Source organism: Hyla sarda, chromosome 10, assembly GCF_029499605.1.
Source record: "Hyla sarda isolate aHylSar1 chromosome 10, aHylSar1.hap1, whole genome shotgun sequence".
In the NCBI taxonomy this organism is placed as follows: Eukaryota; Metazoa; Chordata; class Amphibia; order Anura; family Hylidae; genus Hyla; species Hyla sarda.
This window is the reverse complement of record NC_079198.1, coordinates 23,801,227-23,821,054: the sequence shown is the minus strand read 5'-3', so window position 1 is coordinate 23,821,054 and position 19,828 is coordinate 23,801,227. Positions and strand designations below refer to the sequence as shown.

The 19,828-nt window shown below is 41.2% G+C and overlaps 1 protein-coding gene and 1 long non-coding RNA gene across 17 annotated transcripts in view; one reads left to right on the top strand and one right to left on the bottom strand.

Annotated features, from left to right (window-relative positions):
• Positions 1 to 981: 981 nt before the first annotated feature.
• On the bottom strand, positions 982 to 15,901 carry LOC130293974 (uncharacterized). 5 transcript variants are annotated; one of them, XR_008848344.1, is made up of 4 exons: positions 15,770 to 15,901; positions 10,002 to 10,091; positions 6,140 to 6,271; positions 982 to 2,550 (listed from the first exon to the last, which is right to left on the bottom strand). It is a non-coding gene; the product is annotated as an uncharacterized LOC130293974 (long non-coding RNA). The 5 variants fall into 5 exon arrangements; XR_008848341.1 differs by having other exon boundaries at positions 10,002 to 11,291; positions 15,770 to 15,900; XR_008848340.1 differs by lacking the exon at positions 15,770 to 15,901 and adding an exon at positions 15,204 to 15,294 and having other exon boundaries at positions 10,002 to 11,291.
• A 124-nt stretch (positions 15,902 to 16,025) lies between these two features.
• The window catches only part of LOC130293972 (potassium voltage-gated channel subfamily C member 1-like), a 129,068-nt gene continuing 125,265 nt past the window's right edge, over positions 16,026 to 19,828 (top strand). For 11 of the 12 annotated variants that reach the window (XR_008848336.1, XR_008848339.1, XR_008848337.1 and 8 more), the window contains exon 1: positions 16,157 to 16,760. Coding sequence is in view for 7 of the 12 variants with exons in the window: in XM_056543316.1 (XP_056399291.1) it covers positions 16,161 to 16,760 (600 nt within the window). In the remaining 5 variants the exon portion in view is untranslated. Of the gene's footprint in view, positions 16,761 to 19,828 lie in introns of all 12 variants that reach the window. The other variant, XM_056543311.1, reaches the window with a different exon arrangement.

Below are 19,828 nucleotides of genomic sequence, written 5' to 3'. Positions count from 1 at the left end.
ATGAAAAATAAATACAGTGATGTTAAACTGAGGACAAAATAAGTCACAACATGGAGACAATGTACACAGTTATGTCATAATGAAAGGATTTTTTAAAATGGTGATGTCACAGTATTGGGTGATACACAAATATTCCATAGCACACACAAATAAATCACCACTAACTGACCCGTACCCCTGAGATGGGGGCTATACTTGTGGCGCCCCATATCATCTACCATGGCTTCTTGTCTAGTTGCTATACTCAAGCAACATGAGGGCATGCAATATGCTGAATCATGGCTCCATTAACTCCTTCTCTTCCATTCAGACACAACTGTAGGACATGAGCTAAAGTTGTATTCTCAGTAAAGAGGTTGGATGAGATTAGAACATATGTCTGTTTTTACTATCGAAAATGAGCCATTATTTTACATAGCCAGTGTTTAGCATCATAGCTCATCCCCAATCAACTGAAAGGACATTGCAATACCAGTGTTAGCCTATGGACAAGAGTGGCGCTGTTGATGCAACAGAAGCTTACCCTTTTTCTTTAAGCTCTTCTAACCTCTTAAAAAAAATGACAGTAACGTAAAATATAAACAGACAGCAGGCACGGATGTCAGTCAAGAGTAATGAAATCTGCAATAAACGTACAGCGGTCCCTCAACTTACAATATTAATCGGTTCCAGGATGACCATTGTAAGTTGAAACCATTGTATGTTGAGACCAGAACTCTATGGAAACCTGGTAATTGGTTCTGAAGACCCAAAATGACATCCAAAAGTGAAAATTTAAGAAAAATAAGTAGATAACTAATATAGATAAAGCAAATCCTTATATATAAAAGTAAGAAAGATCTGCTGGGAGCTGTAATCACTGTCTATTTCAGTGTTTCCCAAGCAGGGAGCCTCCAGCTGTTGCAAAACTACAACTCCCAGCATGCCCGGACAGCCAAAGGCTGTCCGGGCATGATGGGAGTTGTAGTTTTGCAACAGCTGGGGGCACCCTGCTTGGGAAACACTGGTCTATGTAGAGGACAGGAGCTTCTTCAGGGTCCTGTACAGTACACAGTGTCCTAAAAAAAAGTAACATGGAGTCGCCTTCACCTTGTGTCCAAAGGAGCAGCTAACCCTGGCACAGGTAAAGTGTACAGAACATGTAATACCTCTCTGTACTGGAGGGGGCGCTACTAGACACCAGGCAGTGCATACGCTTCAGTAATACAGGGGTTTTACCAGTAAAATGCCCATTCTGATTGGTCAGATCTTCCAGCCATTGACACGTTTCACAGATTTGGACTGTCTGTACATTGCATGTTGAGTCTGGTTTCAACTTACGATGGTCCAGAAAAGACCATTGTATGTTGAAACTATTGTATGTTGAGGCCATTGTAAGTTGAGGGATCACTGTAGTTAAGTGAAACGTGAAGCCGTCATTTTCCAAACAAACCAAAGAAAAGGCCGAACACATGAAACCACATAGTAAATGTATTAAATCAGCTCCTATTCTTGCAGCTCTGATCTGTAATACCCTGAAGAGCTCCATTTAATAAATGGTTCTTTATACAGGTCAAAATGTCCTTGTTTTCAGTGTGTGTTCCTGGCAATATGTCCACGAATACAATAAACCTTCCTTCCATTATAATGCACCCTTGTCATTCTGAACTTCACAAAAACTAACACAGATTTTTAATGAATGGTGGCAAATAAGATGCACAAAAATGACCAGATCTACAATGGTAATCCAGCAATCCTTGTTGAGGTTCCAAATGGCCGACTTCTTAAAGTGTACCTGTCATATGCAAAAACTTTTTATATAATGTAGATAATAAAATCATATGTAAATTTATAATATACATTGGTTAAAAAATATGTATTTTTTTTTTTGTGGTCAACAAAATACTGGCTTGTCCCTGCAGCTATTGCCTGTGTGCCTCTGTGCAGAGAGAAAACTTTTGGCATCCTACGAACAGGATACGGGTATGCGACTTATGCAAAAAGTATCCTCCCAGTCTGAACTGTGTACAGTATTGCAGAGTAAAACGCACGCATTTGCGTCAAAAATTGTGCCAGAAAGGATACAGGATTTTTTCCAGTGAAAAGTGTTTATTCCGAGGCGCTTGTGAAATAGAGGGGGAGGTGAAATAAAGTCTGCTATCTGCCATCTTGAACCATAAAAGAATTGTGCAGGCTTGTGTAAAGGTTGTACCTGAAGGAGTCAATCTTGTCCATTGTTTCCCGCGTGCGCGAGCGGTTGCAGCTCTGCCCACGTCACTCCGCAGCGGTTATGCCTCCACGATCCAGCGAGGAGGAACCAAAGGACTGCCCTGTGTTGCACAGGGGAAGACTTTCCTGGCCGGACTCAAACAGGAAGTTCCCTGGGTGCAGCCATCTTGGAAGTTCCAGCTGCTGTGCTCATTTCCGGCTGTCACCCGCAAAGTCAGCGCTGCAGTGCAAGTTCTGCACACACCACTGATCATCAAAACCAAGTCTACGGTACTTGAATTTGTCAGTACTGTCTTCTTATTGTCCACAAGTCTGGTTGCAAGGCTGTTTGTCACCGGGTACCTGCAAAATAGAGGGGGAGTGTCTGCTGTAGAATACCCATCATTCAAACCAGAGCCTCTGCAGCACCTCATCAGCTCTCTTAAAGGGGAACACACCTCATTCCTCTTAAAGAGACAGCGCACTCAAAAATCAACGAGATGTCTGAACCCAGCACCATAGATCAACCGGGCACCAGTGCCCCTTCATCACCAGCGGTGAGGTCATCACCTGCTCCAGCAGCCAGGGTCCTGCCCCCCCCTGCCTCCAGCAAGCATCAACAGTCCTGGTGTTTCAACGTCTGCACCGGAATTCATGGGGAACCCTGTCCTTCCTACCTACAATGGAGACCTCGCCACCCTAAGGGATTTCAAAGAGAGTATCCAGAGCTTTTTTTTTACTCTTTCCTTTCTAACCAACAGGTGCAACTGCTTACAGGACCGCCACTAGAGGAAGTCCGCACCAGGCCAGCTTCTGAGAAGGCAACGATGGAGCAGATCTTTGAAGGACATTATCTCAAAATGCCCCAGGAATTGTATCTACTGTTGTTGCCAGGCCTCAGTGGCCACTTCATGTTCGTCCGCCCCCCAGGACTTGGCGCCGAGGACGGCTGTTGTTAAGAGGGGGAGTTTGTGGTGGCCCAATACAGGAGTTGCACCCATGTACCCTTGCTGCCCTGTCAGGCGGACTCCATTCAGTGACCCCTGGGCCCCTCTTTTGTCTGTATTCCCTAAATAGTTAACTACCACCTGTGTTATCTATTGTAATGTATATAACTTGTCATATACATTTAAGTAATGTTGCTAAGTGTTGTAACCAAGGAAGGTACCAGTGATCGTGTGACCAACAGGGTGGCCTATGGGACCTCTCCAGAGTCTCCCGCATATAAACCCATGGAGGAGCTAGTTCAGTCTCTTCTGTCTCTTAAGTGCTGAGTGCAGTGACGTCCAGAGAGAGAATGTCTGGTGTCCTGAGGAGGCCTAAAGCCTACCACGTAGCAACGCATCCACAAGTCCACTACCCCACAGGTGAACATCAAAACCTGGTAAGCTACAAATGGGGTGAAGTCTGTCTAGTCAGTCCTAGTCGAGTCAGTCAAGATCAGTCTGTATAAAGTCAGCGTGGGCCTGCAGCAAATTGTCCAAATCCAAGTCCCAGCGAGCCCTAAAGTCTCTGAAGTCACCAAGCCCCTCCACAAGTCCCATTTATTCCTGGCTACTCCTGTTGTCACTCCATAGTAAGAAATTCATATGTGACTGCTATAGACCCTCAAAAGTGTACCCTCAAAATTGTAGGGCAAAGTACTGCATAGTTTCTTGGCACTATATAAATAAATATTATAATATATTATTATTAATAATAATAATAATAAATAATAATAACAACAACAACAACTTGTAGGCTAAAACATCTCACTCTTTTGATCTAAATTGTTAAGCAGAATACAGCAATGCCCAAAATGACCAAAACCATCGGAACAGAATGATTAGAACAAGAATTCGACTTTGCCAATGTAAAGAATGGCTCTGGATCTAGAGGTCCACTAGTGCGCATTACATAGGACCAGATAATGTTTTGTGCCTATCTGGTGCCTCCTTTTTATGTAAGGAACTTGTTCAAAGTGGACAACCCCTGTAAATATAAAAGTCACAATCACCAGGGGGGAGACCTAATAACTATGTATAAATATATCAGGGGACAGTACAGAGATCTTTCCTATGATCTATATATACCCAGGACTGTATCTATAACAAGGGGGCATCCTCTATATCTAGAGGAAAGAAGGTTTCTACACCAGCACAGATGGGGGTTCTTTACTGTAAGAGCAGTGGGACTGTGGAATTCTCTTCCGGAGGAGGTGGTCATGGTTAACTCTGTAATAGAGTTCAAAAGGGGTCTGGATGCATTTTTGGAGAATAATAACATCGCTGGTTATGTATACTAGATTTATAGGGACAGAAGGTTGATCCAGGGATTTATTCTGATGCCATATTGGAGTCAGGAAGGAATTTTTACCTCTAGTATGAGGGTTTTTTGCCTTCCTCTGGATCAACTCAACTCAATAGGGACTTATTAGGGATATAGGTTGAACTTGATGGACTCTGGTCTTTTTTCAACCTTATGAACTATGTTTCTATGTTACCATTTAACTTTGCAATAAGGTCAATGTTGTTGAAGTGGCGCAGGTGTCTGAACTACAAATACATTTGTTATATGGTCAGAAGTTGCCTCATCAAATCTGAAGAATCAATAGACATTTAGACTAAAAGGACCCTCGGAAATGTGTTTTTGTCTAAACCTGTGACCGCGGCTCCCATAGCTGTTGTAAAGAATGCTTTGGACTATATTACTCCCTCAGTCCACATAAAATAATGGTCAGAATGAGACATGTGCTTAGCAAAAAGAAGGTTACTAGGTTACTGAGTGGGTCAATGTACAGATGCTACAGAGTGGAGTTAGTCATTTGGCTCAATGTCTTATCACTGGCTTATCAGTTCTTCAAGTTAAATTCCAGTACAGATCAAAGTTCTGTATAAATATCTCATGAAGTTCTAAGGAACTAACAAATGGGCCATGATATTGTATGCTATATATGCCAGCTACAAAAGATTAGGATGATTCAGGCCATGTTGGCCCGTACAGTTGTTGAGGCAAATGTACCACGCACAGTGAGTTCTGTGCATGAGCACTTTTCTGGTGAATCGGCATCATGCATGAAACTTGCTGGGCGTACTATGGTTTCCTTGGCAACTGTACCACCCAGTGTGTCCTGTATCTCCTGATACTGGGACTGAACTGGTTTGAAATTTTGGATTTACCCTTTGCAAAAAATTCCATGTTTCCATAAACTTGCACTATTGTGTTGTTATATTCCCATCGATCACTCCCAGTTCAATCCCCCCCTTTCTTCGCACCTCTCTGTTTTTTAGTGAGCATGACCCCCTTTGCCAGCACTACTCTATGCTGTACCTCCTGCCCTCACTTCCCATACTTCCTATGACCACAGCAAATGCAGGAGTGCATGTGTTAGACTAACTTTTCACTAGCTATAATTGTTTCTTTGTTTTCCGGATATAATGCAGTTTGTCTTCTGGATTGTTTTTCATCGTGATGATCCAGAAGACACACTGACACTGCCTTCTACCCAGAACACAAGGGTAGTTGTAGCAAGTGAAAACCCTGTGTAAAGGTATGTTCACATTACAGAACTTACGCGTGCCGAATTGCACTCAGGAATTGCGTTGTATGAACCTTAACATTGATGTGAATGGGCCTTCTGTGGACCCATACACACTGGGGAATTTCAGTGGTAGAGAATTCCACCGCTGAAATTGATCCACCAAAAGAATGAACATGTTCATTTTTTGGGCAGAGTTACACGCGCGCTCTGCATTGCCATCACCAGGCAGGTCTGTGTGGTGTTACTGCTGAAGGATCTTGGCGGAGGCCACCAGATGGAATCTTCGAGCGGAATACCTGATTGGAATTAGAGATTCTGTAGTGTCAACCTACCCTAACACATACACTGACAAGTAACAGCACATACATCAGTTTAGACAAAATCAACTGTGTAAAAAGCTATTTGACCAAAAAAAAGCAGGAACTTTCTTACTTGAAGCTGCAGACATCCTGTAGCTTGGAGATGAGGCCCTGGCTGTATGAGCAGAGAAAAGCCTGTGTTCAGTCTTGGTGGACAGGCAGTCAACAGCAAATTCAGTTGAAGTGAGACCTGTATTGTTTAAAACTTCAAACACATTTTTAAGGATTAAAAACTAAAAAGTTAAAATTTTAAAGACAATTAAAAGGAGAACTCCAGGGTATAAAAACATATCTCATATCTTAAGGATAAGGAAAAGTTTCAGATCGCATGGGATCCTACCGCTGGAACCCCCCGCCATCTCCCGTAGAGGTGCGGTGGTCAAGATGCCCCCTCAATGCAATGCTCTGGCAGAGCCGGAGTGCAGCGCTACGGCTCTCCCATAGAGATGTATTGAGGGGGCATGTCAGCTGCCAATTTGTGTCGCTAAAAGCGATCATAAGGAGAAATAAAAAAGAAATTTTAGGGGTCAGAACAGGACAAAATTTTCCCCACATATGTGTATCCTGTGATGTTAGACATACAGTAGACCAAAAGTTTGGACACCTTCTCATTCAAAGAGTTTTCTTTATTTTCCTGACTATGAAAATTGTAGATTCACACTGAAGGCATCAAAACTATGAATTAACACATGTGGAATTATAGACATAACAAAAAAGTGTAAACAACTGAAAATCTGTCATATTCTAGGTTCTTCAAAGTAGCCACCTTTTGCTTTGATTACTGCTTTGCACACTCTTGGGATTCTCTTGATGAGCCTCAAGAGGTAGTCACCTGAAATGGTCTTCCAACAGTCTTGAAGGAGTTCCCATGATGCTTAGCACTTGTTGGCCCTTTTGCCTTCATTGGGTTCAGGTCCGGTGACTGTGGAGGTCAGGTCATCTGGCGCAGCACCCCATCACTCTCCTTCTTGGTCAAATAGCCCTTACACAGCCTGGAGGTGTTTGGGGTCATTGTCCTGTTGAAAAATAAATGATGGTCCAACTAAACGCAAACCGGATGGAATAGCAGCCACTGCAAGATGCTGTGGTAGCCATGATGGGTCAGTATGCCTTCAATTTTGAATAAATCCCCAACAGTGTCACCAGTAAAGCCCCCCCCCCCACACCATCACACCTCCTCCTCCACACCATCACACCTCCTCCTCCACACCAGCACACCTCCTCCTTCACACCATCACACCTCCTCCCCCACACCATCACACCTCCTCCCCCACACCAGCACACCTCCTCCTTCACACCAGCACACCTCCTCCTCCACACCAGCACACCTCCTCCTCCACACCAGCACACCTCCTCCTCCACACCATCACACCTCCTCCTCCACACCATCACACCTCCTCCTCCATGCTTCACGGTGGGAACCAGGCTTGTAGAGTCCATCCGTTCACCTTTTCTGCGTCGCACAAAGACACGGTGGTTGGAACCAAAGATCTCAAATTTGGACTCATCAGACCAAAGCACAGATTTCCACTGGTCTAATGTCCATTCCTTGTGTTCTTTAGCCCAAACAAGTCTCTTCTGCTTGTTGCCTGTCCTTAGCAGTGGTTTCCTAGCAGATATTCTACCATGAAGGCCTCACACAGTCTCCTCTGTTGTTCTAGAGATGTGTCTGCTGATAGAACTCTGTGCGGCATTGACCTGGTCTCTAATCTGAGCTGCTGTTAACCTGCGATTTCTGAGGCTGGTGACTCGGATGAACTTATCCTCCGCAGCAGAGGTGACTCTTGGTCTTCCTTTCCTGGGGCGGTCCGCATGTCAGCCAATTTTCTTTGTAGCTCTTGATGGTTTTTGTGACTGCACTTGGGGACACTTTCCACCTAGAATATGACATATTTTCACACTTTTTTGTTATGTCTATAATTCCACATGTGTTACTTCATAGTTTTGATGCCTTCAGTGTGAATATACAATTTTCATAGTCATGAAAATAAAGAAAACTCTTTGAATGAGGAGGTGTGACCAAACTTTTGGTCTGTACTGTATATAATGAATTACGCAAATTAGCATGGCCGCTATTTTTTGGCAAGAAAGGTAGCAACCCTAATGAAGACCCTTGGTGTTAAAGGGGTATTCCAGGCCAAAACTGTTTTATATATATATCAACTGGCTCCGGAAAGTTAAACAGATTTTTAAATGACTTCTATTAAAAAATCTTAATCCTTCCAATAGTTATTAGCTTCTTAAGTTGAGTTGCTGTTTTCTGTCTAACTGCTCTCTGATGACTCACGTCCCAGGAGCTGTGCAGTTCCTATGGGGATATTCTCCCATCATGCACAGCTCCCGGGACGTGACATCATCATTGAGCAGTTAGACAGAAAACTTCAGAAGCTAATAACTATTGGAAGGATTAAGATTTTTTAATAGAAGTAATTTACAAATCTGTTTAACTTTCCGGAGCCAGTTGATTATATATATATATATATATATAAAGTTTTGGCCTGGAATACCCCTTTAATACAACCAGTGCTTCATGTGAAGTGCACAGTATATAGCTACTTTATTATATCATGAGAACTTCTGTACCTTGTATAGGCTAACAGCCCCGTAGGTATATACAGAAGATACATTCATAAAAGTTATTCTGATTATGACCTATTCAAGGGCGATTCTACACCATGGGGAAGATTTATCAAATCTTGTGCAAATAAGCAGTGGAGCAGTTGCCCATAGCAACCAGATTCCAGCTTTCATTTTTTAAAGGCCTTTTATTTTTAATGAAAGAAGATCTGATTGGTTGCTATGGGCAACTGCTCTGCTGATCCTTTGCACAAGATTTCATACATCTCCCCCCAAAATCTTTTCATACCATCAATTCTGTCAGAATCCTAAACAAATCCAATCACTAAACATTTCCCCCGATATGTTTTTATATGAATCTGATTCGGCCCCATGATGTTTTCATATCTATGTTAGAGACGAGAGGTGACAGCACTTTTGGGCAGCCAGCTTGGGTTTGACTTTTTTAACCCCTTCCTCCCTTTCTGAACCCCTTCCTAATCCCCAAGAAGCAATTCCTAAATTCTATCACAGGCATCTGGACCTTTCCCTTTCATTATTTCTCTTTTATTCATCTTTTTTGACTGTCGGCTCTTATGGCCAGTGCTCTATCCCCTATTTATCTTGCTACTGAACCAAGTGAGCAGGTTTTATTATTCTGATAACTTGGTGTTCCAATAATCTTCTACCCCTTCCATGTGCAAATAATGGACTCAAATATCACTTCCTAACCCTATCAATAGGATATACATATACATACACAGCGATGTATATTACCCCTAACAGCAGAATATACATATACATACATAGTGATGTATCCTACCCCTAACACCAGGGTATATGTGTGTATATATATATATATATATATATATATATAATATATATATATATATATATATAAATATATATATGTAAATAGGGATGTATATTGCCCCTAAAAATATGATATACACACATGGTCATGTATCCTACCCCTAACACCAGGGTATATGTGTATATATATATGTAAATAGTGATGTATACTGCCCCTAACACCAGGGTATATATATATATATATATATATATATATATATATGTAAATAGTGATGTATACTGCCCCTAACACCAGGGTATGTATATATATATGTATATGTAAATAGGGATTTATATTGCCCCTAAAAACATGATATACATACATGGTCATGTATCCTACCCCTAACACCAGGGTATATATATATATATATATATATATATATATATATATATATGTGTAAATAGTGATGTCTACTGCCCCTAACACCAGGGTATAGTATCCTACCACTAACAACATGATACATACATATATACGTTACCCCTTCACAGAGACCTGGCCTTCAGAATATTCCAGGTTAACCCTTTACCTTCTGAAGTGCTGTAGGGATCCTCCCTGCAGTAACGTCCCCATGCCCACTTCACTCCAGCCGGTTTCCAGTGACACATCACACACAGGTCTGAGGATAAAGAAAATAATGTTTCACCATTCATGTTAATAAACCGGATAGAAATGGGCAACACGGATTGTAAAAGACTGATCCCTTGTCCGGAGTCAGCACCTGCTTTCCTCATACAATAGGTAAGTAATAATAAGACATTCAGCAGTGACTCTCAATCTGTTGTGCATTCCCTGACCCCTGGAGCTTGCAATCTAAATAAATGCTCCATGTAATCTACCGGATGTGTCGTGCACGCTGTCCTTGGGTTCTTCTCGATCCTTAGTATAGGATATCCTAGGAAGCAGCAGCATCCCAATAGTCCTGAACATACAAGAGCTCTCACCATCATTAGTGTATGCATGTGATCAGTTCCTTCTCCAAATATGTGGTCCCCCGGTACATGTGAAGTGCCCCATACATTGCAACTATGTGATTCTTATTAGGATCCTACAACAACTCTACAGTATTTCTTTGTAATTCCCTTAAGGTAGCTCCTTAACAGATTCACTTCTATCCAATGTATTCAAAGTTATCAATGCAGCCCTAATACTTATCACTTAAAACGTAACCCCAATTTGATGGCAAGGAGTGTGTGTGTGTGGGGGGGGGGGGGTGGCACCCTAGGAGTGGGGGGGGGGGGCACCCTTTGTTCCCCATCTTGCTTTTCTGCACTACCCAAGAAGCCACACTTCAAGATCCCTTGCAAAACCTGCTACAGGTGCAGCAGACTGGAGTCTACACGCTGCCGCCGTGTGCTGCTTGTCATCCCCCTGCACTTGGCTGTGTATAATCCCCTCCGAAAAACAAGAATTCCTACCTCAACCTTCATGTGGTTGAGAATGTGGAATTAAAGAAAAGGTTGAAGATTGATAATCCACCTTAATGAGGTGATGATGTCATAACACGGTCTGCAGTAGACTGGGCACAACCCCATTCTGCATCTTGCAAGCTGGGGAGAGATACACACACAGGCTCAAACCATTCTCCTTTTTTTTTTTTTTTTTTTTTTTTTTTTTTTTTTTTTGAAACCTCCCATTCTTTTTGACACGGCGGTACCAGCAGGCCAGGCAAGGCAACAATATTAATCCCTTCTGCAATCAAGATGATGATTCCTTTTCCTCTATAGAATTCCTTTTCTTTTTTTTTTTTCTCCAATTTTCATTCACAAAGCCTGCGCTGGAGGCAACATTGTGGCTGCACATCTCTCGCTTCATCTTCCTGTGGGGGGGGGGAAACCATAAAGGCAAAACAATATATATTACAGATTGCATGGAAGAATGTCCTTCTTTTTTAAGGTGCAACTTAAGCAAAGGACCTGTTTGCGTGCTTAAGTAGAAGTACGTGCCAATTTGCAAGTAAGTACTGCATGTTGGCTATTTATACCTTAAGAGGGGGGACATGGATATTGGGGGGAATGGTGCAATACACCCTGTGAATGGAACTGGGGAGTTCTGCATTTGGCACAACATTATTCATAGACAACATACAAACCCTATAGGCAGACTGCTGCTGTCATTTCCATACATGCAGATCCTTGACCTTATGGAATTGTCCAATGATAGTTGATCACCCGGAGTTGTTGAGGCTCTAGCTACTTGTGGGGAAGGATGAGTATACAGCTATAGGGATGCACCTGCTGCTGCTACGTCTTTACTTGCTTGCATATAGTACAGTGATCTTAGCCTCCTTGCAGGCTGGAGGGCATTCTACCCTTTTAACTATTAAACCGGTCAATGCAGCACAAGCAGAGGGGGGGGGCACTCTCTGTTAACCTTTTATTGCCCATTAATAATCAGGCCAGTGAAAGCGGAGACACTATGACCCATTGCCCTTGCAGGGAGTCAGTCTTGTGCATGGTAGAGACTCTGGGCAGAACACTGTATATAGTATAAGCAGACACTGGAGGAAAAGCAGGGTCCAGAGCTACTTTTGTATTCCAGTTGCGTATTGGACGAGGCAGCAATATTGATTATACACAGTCTTCTTATGTTATGTGGCATTGTGCAATATTTAGACCATCTTAAATTATCCAAGGAGGACAGGCGATGGCTGGGTGACTTTCCATAGGCCCATAGAGCAGCGGGAGCTTTATTATTCACTTTGTGCATCTAATGTAGTGGGTGGTGGAATGTCTTAAACTTGCCAAAAGTTTTTGCATGGCTAGATTCCCTTAATCATTATATGGATCTAGGGGGGAAAGGGAAAGCTGCAAATTCCACGGTGGGCTATAGAGCAGGGGATGGTGGAGACAGGCATGGTGACAGGTCTGGTGGCTTATGTGAGTGTATGCAGGGGGGGGCATGTTGGCATTGGTAGGGAACATATAAGTAATGCAGTGCTCTAGCATCATAAAGGCAGCTACGCACAGTGCATGGAGATTGGGTGTCAAGATGGACCATGGACAGATGGGGAAAATGTAGACACCATGGGATCTTATTGTTTTGGAGCTAAGAATACTCTTTAAAAAAAAATGAAAAACACAAGGCCTTTGGTGATTTGCTGGAAAGAGCTGGGGGTGTCGAAAAATACTACTGCAGAGTAGAAAAAATAAGACATACAACCAGTGAGCATATGGAGAGCTTAGTAATCATGTTACTCTCTCTTTATATGCATAGATGGATAATAGATAGATAGATATGCAAAGATGGATAATAGATAGATAGATATGCAAAGATGGATAATAGATAGATAGATATGCAAAGATGGATAATAGATAGATAGATAGATATGCAAAGATGGATAATAGATAGATAGATAGATAGATATGAAAAGACGGATGCATAGATAGCTAGATATGAGTTGTATATTTGCATAGATAGATGGATTCGCAGACAGATAGATATTGCTGTGTGCAGGCATTCAAGACTCAAGACTAATGACTAATTGATTTTTGCTCATACCCCCTCTGGGCTTCTTATTCCTTTGTGATCCGTCCTTTTTTAGATCACAGAGCTGCTCATACATACAGATAACCATAGGCAGAGAGGATGCTGCAGGGCAGCTCTGCAGCCTCCTTGTCTGATCATGCATCTATCTACCCCCCTTAGCAGGCACATGGGCTCCTCTGCTCCTCTCTGCATTCTCTATACCATCATCCTCTGCCTCACAACAATAGCCATTTCTCTTTGGCAGTCAGTTTCCTTACCGCAGTGCCTGCACTTACAGTGCAGGACAGCTAACTAGACATAATCCATCCCATCCCCCATTCCCCTACAGGAGCTAGTGTTGTGGAAAGGGTAGCAGAGATGCTTAGGAGAGAATTCAGGTGCCCAGTAGAAAGGAGGATGGCACACGTCAGTGCTAATCTTAGAAGGCTGCAGTATCACAGGGTATCAGGTGCATGGACACTAACATGGCTCTGCTAGTAGTAATACTACTGATAATAAGAGAGGAATATTCTGCAGAGATGGGAAAGGGCGAATCATTCACTGAGCAGCTGAGCAAGGACAAGTGTGGGGATATTTTCTCTGCAGGCTCCTCTCTGTGTAACCTACAGCTCCCCTTGAGGTCCTGATGCTGCAAAAAGCATCAAGTTAATCAGAATTACAGTACAGAGGAGAAGATGTGGAGGGAAAATGTATGCAGGATGGAGAATGCAAACACTGGGGTCCTGGGATGTACTGATAGAGCTATCTAGCTCATATATCTATCTATCTATCTATCTATCTATCCATCTAGCTTATATATATATCTATCTATCTATCTATCCATCTATCTATCCATCTATCTATCCATCTATCCATCTATCTATCTATCTATCTATCTATCTATCTATCTATCTATCTATCCATCTATCATCTATCATCTATCTATCTATCCATCTATCTATCCATCTATCTATCCATCCATCCATCCATCCATCTATCTATCTATCTATCTATCTATCTATCATCTATCTATCATCTATCTATCAATATATCTATCTATCATCTATCTATCTAAGCTATTCATTTTCTATCTATCTCATATCTATCTATCTATCTATCTCTCTATCAATCTATCTCGCTCATATTTATCTATCTATCTATCTATCTATCTAACATCTATCTCTCTCTATCTACCTATCTATTAAACTATATAGACTACATGTGTTAATAGGGAATAGATAGCAAACTATATAGACCATAGTTATAGAATAGATAGATAGATATCATTGACGTGAAAGCTAGACATAGATAGATAAATAGAAAGATAGCAGACATGAAGAATAGATAGATGATTGATAGATAGATAAATAGATAATATGTATATCAACCCTTTATAGACTATTTACATTACCAGAGACATAACTATATAGACTACAAATTTAGAAAAGATATGATAGATATATATGAGATAGATAGAAAGATAGATAGATGGATAGATAGAAAGATAGATAGCAGATCTAAGGATTATATATAAGAGATAACTATATAGACCATAGAAATAAAAAGAGACAGATAGATAGATACTCCTTGTATAATCTGTAATATATATATATATATATATATATATATATATATATATATATCTATATATCATATATAGACTCTATGTATAACAAGAGATTACAGAGATAACTATATAGACCATAGATATAAAAAGAGATAGATAGATAGATAAATAGATACTCCTTGTATGATCTGTAATATATATATATATATATATATATATATATATATATATATATATATATACTCTATGTATTACATGAGACTACAGAGATAACTATATAGACCATAGATATAAAAAGAGACAGATAGATAGATAAATAGATACTCCTTGTATGAACTGTAATATATATATATATATATATATATATATATATATATATAGACTCTATGTATTACAAGAGAATACAGAGATATAACTATATAGACCATAGATATAAAAAGAGATAAATAGATAGATAAATAGACACTCCTTGTATGATCTGGAAGACAATATGTATGCAAAGTACAGTATCTACAGTACACAGGCAGTTAGCTCCATGACTTGAACAAGCATTTGCTATTATAGGTTTCCCTTGCATCAGCAGAAAAGAAACATACAGGGAGCTGCATGCAGCAGTCACAATACAGCAGCACATGATATACAGGAGCTTGTCTTGAAAACCATGAGATTATAGTGAAGAGCCTCAGCATCACTTACCTTATTAGTGTTTAGCATATTGATCATACATGAAAAAGCCCACTCAGCTTTTTACTACCTGCCTGCACAGCACCAGAGCTTCCCCCATTAGATGCCCTAATAATAATAAAGGTGGAGGCATATACAGCATCAATGGTAAAACCTACACAACAAAAGACCCATACAAGAACTGAGGCTCCTGATAATACTCAGCTTCACCAATATTTGCTTCTAACCATATATATATATATCTGTACACATTAACATCAAATCATTGCAATCCCATATTAAAGCCAGCAAGCTATCATACAGGGGCAGTGAACCCTACATATTGACTCTTAAATTGTAGTAATACTATTGATCATGCAGTAAACATAAATGGGCAAATAAGGTACATAAATACTATAATCACAACTAAAGTCCATTCAGACCAAAAAAAACCCATATTGTTTAATAGTATATGCAGTATATGAGAAGAAGCAGGTGTAAAGGTCCAGTCAGGTGAGACAGCAGGTATGTCTATGTTTACATAGGGAAATGAAATGAGATGATGATGAAGATTGGAAAATAATAGTAATAAAATGAACCTGTCTGTTTCCTGTTACAGATTCCCAGCTGAAGCCAATCCCTCTGTGGATAAAGTATCCGTCCAATGTCGTCCTTAGTCTTCCAACCTCAGTGCTAGCAGTAGACCCACTAGAAGCTATCTAGAGATACATCTATTTTTCTATATGAAGTACTGACTCTAGCTGGACCCTTCTTGCAGCTTTCAGTACAAAGTCTCTTGTTTTTTGGGGAGGGGGGTGCAGGGAGTGCAGGGAGGGGGTTGTGTTGGTGCTGAAGCTGAGGGTGATGACGCTTCCACATTGAAGCCACACGATTCGATGTCCTAGTGAAACCTGATCTCTACTTGCGGATTTCTCCAGGAAAAAAAAAAAAAAAAAAGAAGGAAAAGAAAAAAAAGCATCCAGGGCACTTATGATCAGCTCAGTTTGTGTTTCCTCCTTCCGCGGGCGCAAGTCTGGTAACAAGCCTCCTTCCAAGTCATGTTTGAAAGGAGATATGGGCAAAAACGAGGACAGCGACAAGATTGTCATTAATGTTGGTGGCATCAGGCATGAGACCTACAGGAGTACCCTCAAAACCTTGCCAGGAACCAGACTTTCCTGGCTCACGGAGCCTGATGCCTTCAGCAACTTTGACTATGACCCCAAGACTGATGAGTTCTTCTTCGATAGGCATCCTGCAGTCTTCGCCTATGTCTTGAACTACTATAGGACTGGCAAGCTGCATTGCCCTGCGGATGTCTGCGGACCCCTCTATGAGGAAGAATTGGCTTTTTGGGGGATTGATGAGACAGATGTGGAGGCTTGCTGCTGGATGAACTACAGGCAGCATAGAGATGCTGAGGAGGCGCTGGATAGCTTTGAGACGCCTGAGCCCACTGAGGAGGAGGAAGATGGGGATCTGAAAAGACTCTGCCTTCAGGAAGATGGGAGAAAGCTGGGCTGGTGGAAGAGGCTCCAGCCAAAAGTTTGGGCTCTCTTTGAGGACCCATACTCTTCCAAAGCTGCCAGGGTAATGTATCCAATCCTTTGTATGGAACATTGTATATCATTACTATTACAGAAGGATTCGTAAACATTGTAACTGACAGTTATTTGTAAACATTCTACTAACGAATTTGTAAAGATTCTGACGGTTATTTGTAAACATTCTGACAGTTATTTGTAAACATTCTACTAACGAATTTGTAAACAATCTGACAGTTATTTGTAAACATTCTACTAACGAATTTGTAAACATTTTGACAGTTATTTGTAAACATTCTGACAGTTATTTGTAAACATTCTACTAACGAATTTGTAAAGATTCTTACTGTTATTTGTAAAGATTCTGACAGTTATATGTAAAGATTCTGACAGTTATATGTAAACATTCTGACCGTTATTTGTAAACATTCTGACCGTTATTTGTAAACATTCTACTAACGAATTTATAAACATTCTGACCGTTATTTGTAAACATTCTGACCGTTTTGTGTAAACATTCTGACAGTTATTTGTAAACATTCTACTGACGAATTTGTAAACATTCTGACAGTTATATGTAAACATTCTGCTAACGGACAATTTGTAACATTGTAACTAATGGATGGATTGTAATAATCTAACTGAACCCTGACTGTAACTAACAGACGATTGCAACAATCTAACTGACAGAGGATGTTAACACTATCTGTAACTTTCTACTGACAGATGATTGTAACAATCTATGGACCTCCAGATGTTGCAGAACTACAATTCCCAGCATGCCCGGACAGCCAACGGCTGTCCGGGCATGCTGGGAATTGTAGTTTTGCAACATCTGGAGGTCCGCAGGTTGAAGACCACCATTAACGTTTTTTTTTTTTTAAACAAAAAAATCGCCTAAAGAGTGCAGTTCCCCCTATATACAGTAGATGGCGCTGTTCAATTGTAATAAGCAGAATATCAAAAGTGTCCTAATTAATCCTATACATTGCTCCTAACTCCTGCAGCTTTTAGTGCATGATCAGTACAATAAAGGGTGTTTGACTATCAATATTTACCCCAGTGCAAGCAGATTGCATTAGATTGGAAGGAGGGAGGTATAGGATTATGTGCATGAACTGCAGCAGCAAACAACAATGTGGATACTACCAGGGAGCTGGGGGGGGGGGGGGGGGGGGTACGATGGGGAACTGCACTGCAGTGGAGACTAACAATAAAAGGGTCCACATGCAACCAAGTCCCAAGGATGTCTGATAATAAGACATCAAGTAGAAGAATTTCGGCTGGCTTCTATCATTTGTATATTGTGTATATGAAATCCAGTCTGGCCTATACAGCAGTTGTATTATATCGTCTCTATTAATCTTAGATTTTGTTGAGTTTATTGCAAGGCAGAACTGGGTCATGGCTATATTTCCTCCGACAATTAGATTTGCGTCTATCTCTTGAAGCTGAGCCAGGCATTTAAAAACTCCCCTAATGTTATCAAGTAACCACAAGATTAAAGCACCATATTCCAATGTATTGTTCCTTATTGAATGAAACATGGTGACCTATTCTCACCCCCATGTCAGCTGGACTGTCCTAAGCCATTTATAATGCTTGCCATAGGGGAACCGCTTTGTAATAATATTACATAATGATAATGCTATCCTACAAATCTCGTTTGCCTGCAGGAATGATAGAAAAGGTCAGCGGTGCCTCTGCCTAGTTCATTAGAACTGCCTTGTACTCAAAGTAATGCCATAGTAGAAAAGGAGAAAATACGTGCAGTTCCCAGCTGTCACCAGTAGGGCGCGTGCTTCTTTCAAAGAAGTGAGAAACTGCAGCAAGAATTTCAGCTAACTCTGCAGATTCCCCCCCCCCCCCCAGCCCCCAGCCCCCAGCCCCCTCCTCCAGCTTTCTCTTCAGATTAATTATCTATTGTCTTGTACTGTAAACCGTGAAATGATTAAAGTCCATAGCACTAGGCATAAATAATCGTCCGGCGGAGGAATTAAAAACACATTTAAGGGCAGAAGATTAAATCACAATTTGAGGACAAAAAAAATAAAATAATGAAGGGTAATAGAATTGGGTTTTAATAAAACATGTCAGTATATAGCCAATGCACTGGTTACCCATCCCCTGTATAGTCTTCTATAGACGCCTCCAAATCCGGCGGCGTATAATTCTCAGCACCTATTTACAGATGTTTATATAAAATATTTTAGGGTCCGATGTGGCGTATGGCTGTGTGACCCAAACAGCACACTGCATAAATATAAAGATAAATCTATTGCCTTTACATCAATGCAATCTTTTGTGGGCTTTATGTGTAAGGCCAAAATTTTGTTGGTCCAATGAAAATGGTATTACAAGATACTGCAACATTTTTTATCTGTATCTGTGTAAAACCACCATAGACATCAGATTCTCGTCAGATCTCACCAAATATATCTGCATCACCTATATAACTAAGTGGATGGAGGGCCTGAAGACCCCCTTATTCACGACATTATCTGACATATTTCAAGTTATGAGATCCCCTTGGGTCATTTTCATCCATAGGTGTGAGCCATATAATCAGCTCTTTGCCTGTATACCAGTGGTCTCCAACCTGCAGACCTCCAGATGTTGCAAAACTACAACTCCCAGCATGCCCGGACAGCCGTTGGCTGTCCGGGCATGCTGGGAGTTGTAGTTTTGCAACATCTGGAGGTCCGCAGGTTGGAGACCACTGCTGTATACTCTTAGTAGTTTAGGTGCAGGGTTCCTTTAAGGCCTGATCTGGGCATGCAGGGAGTTGTAGTTTTGCAACATCTGGAGGTCCGCAGGTTGGAGGCCACTGCTGTATACTCTTAGTAGTTTAGGAGAAGGGTTCATTTAAGGCCTGATCTGGGCATGCTGGGAGTTGTAGTTTTGCAACATCTGAAGGTCCGCAGGTTGGAGACCGCTGCTGTATACTCTTAGTAGTTTAGGTGCAGGGTTCCTTTAAGGCCTGATGTGGGCATGCTGGGGGTTGTAGTTTTGCAACATCTGGAGGTCCGCAGGTTGGAGACCACTGCTGTATACTTTTAGTAGTTTAGTTGCAGGGTTCCTTTAAGGCCTGATCTGGGCATGCTGGGAGTTGTA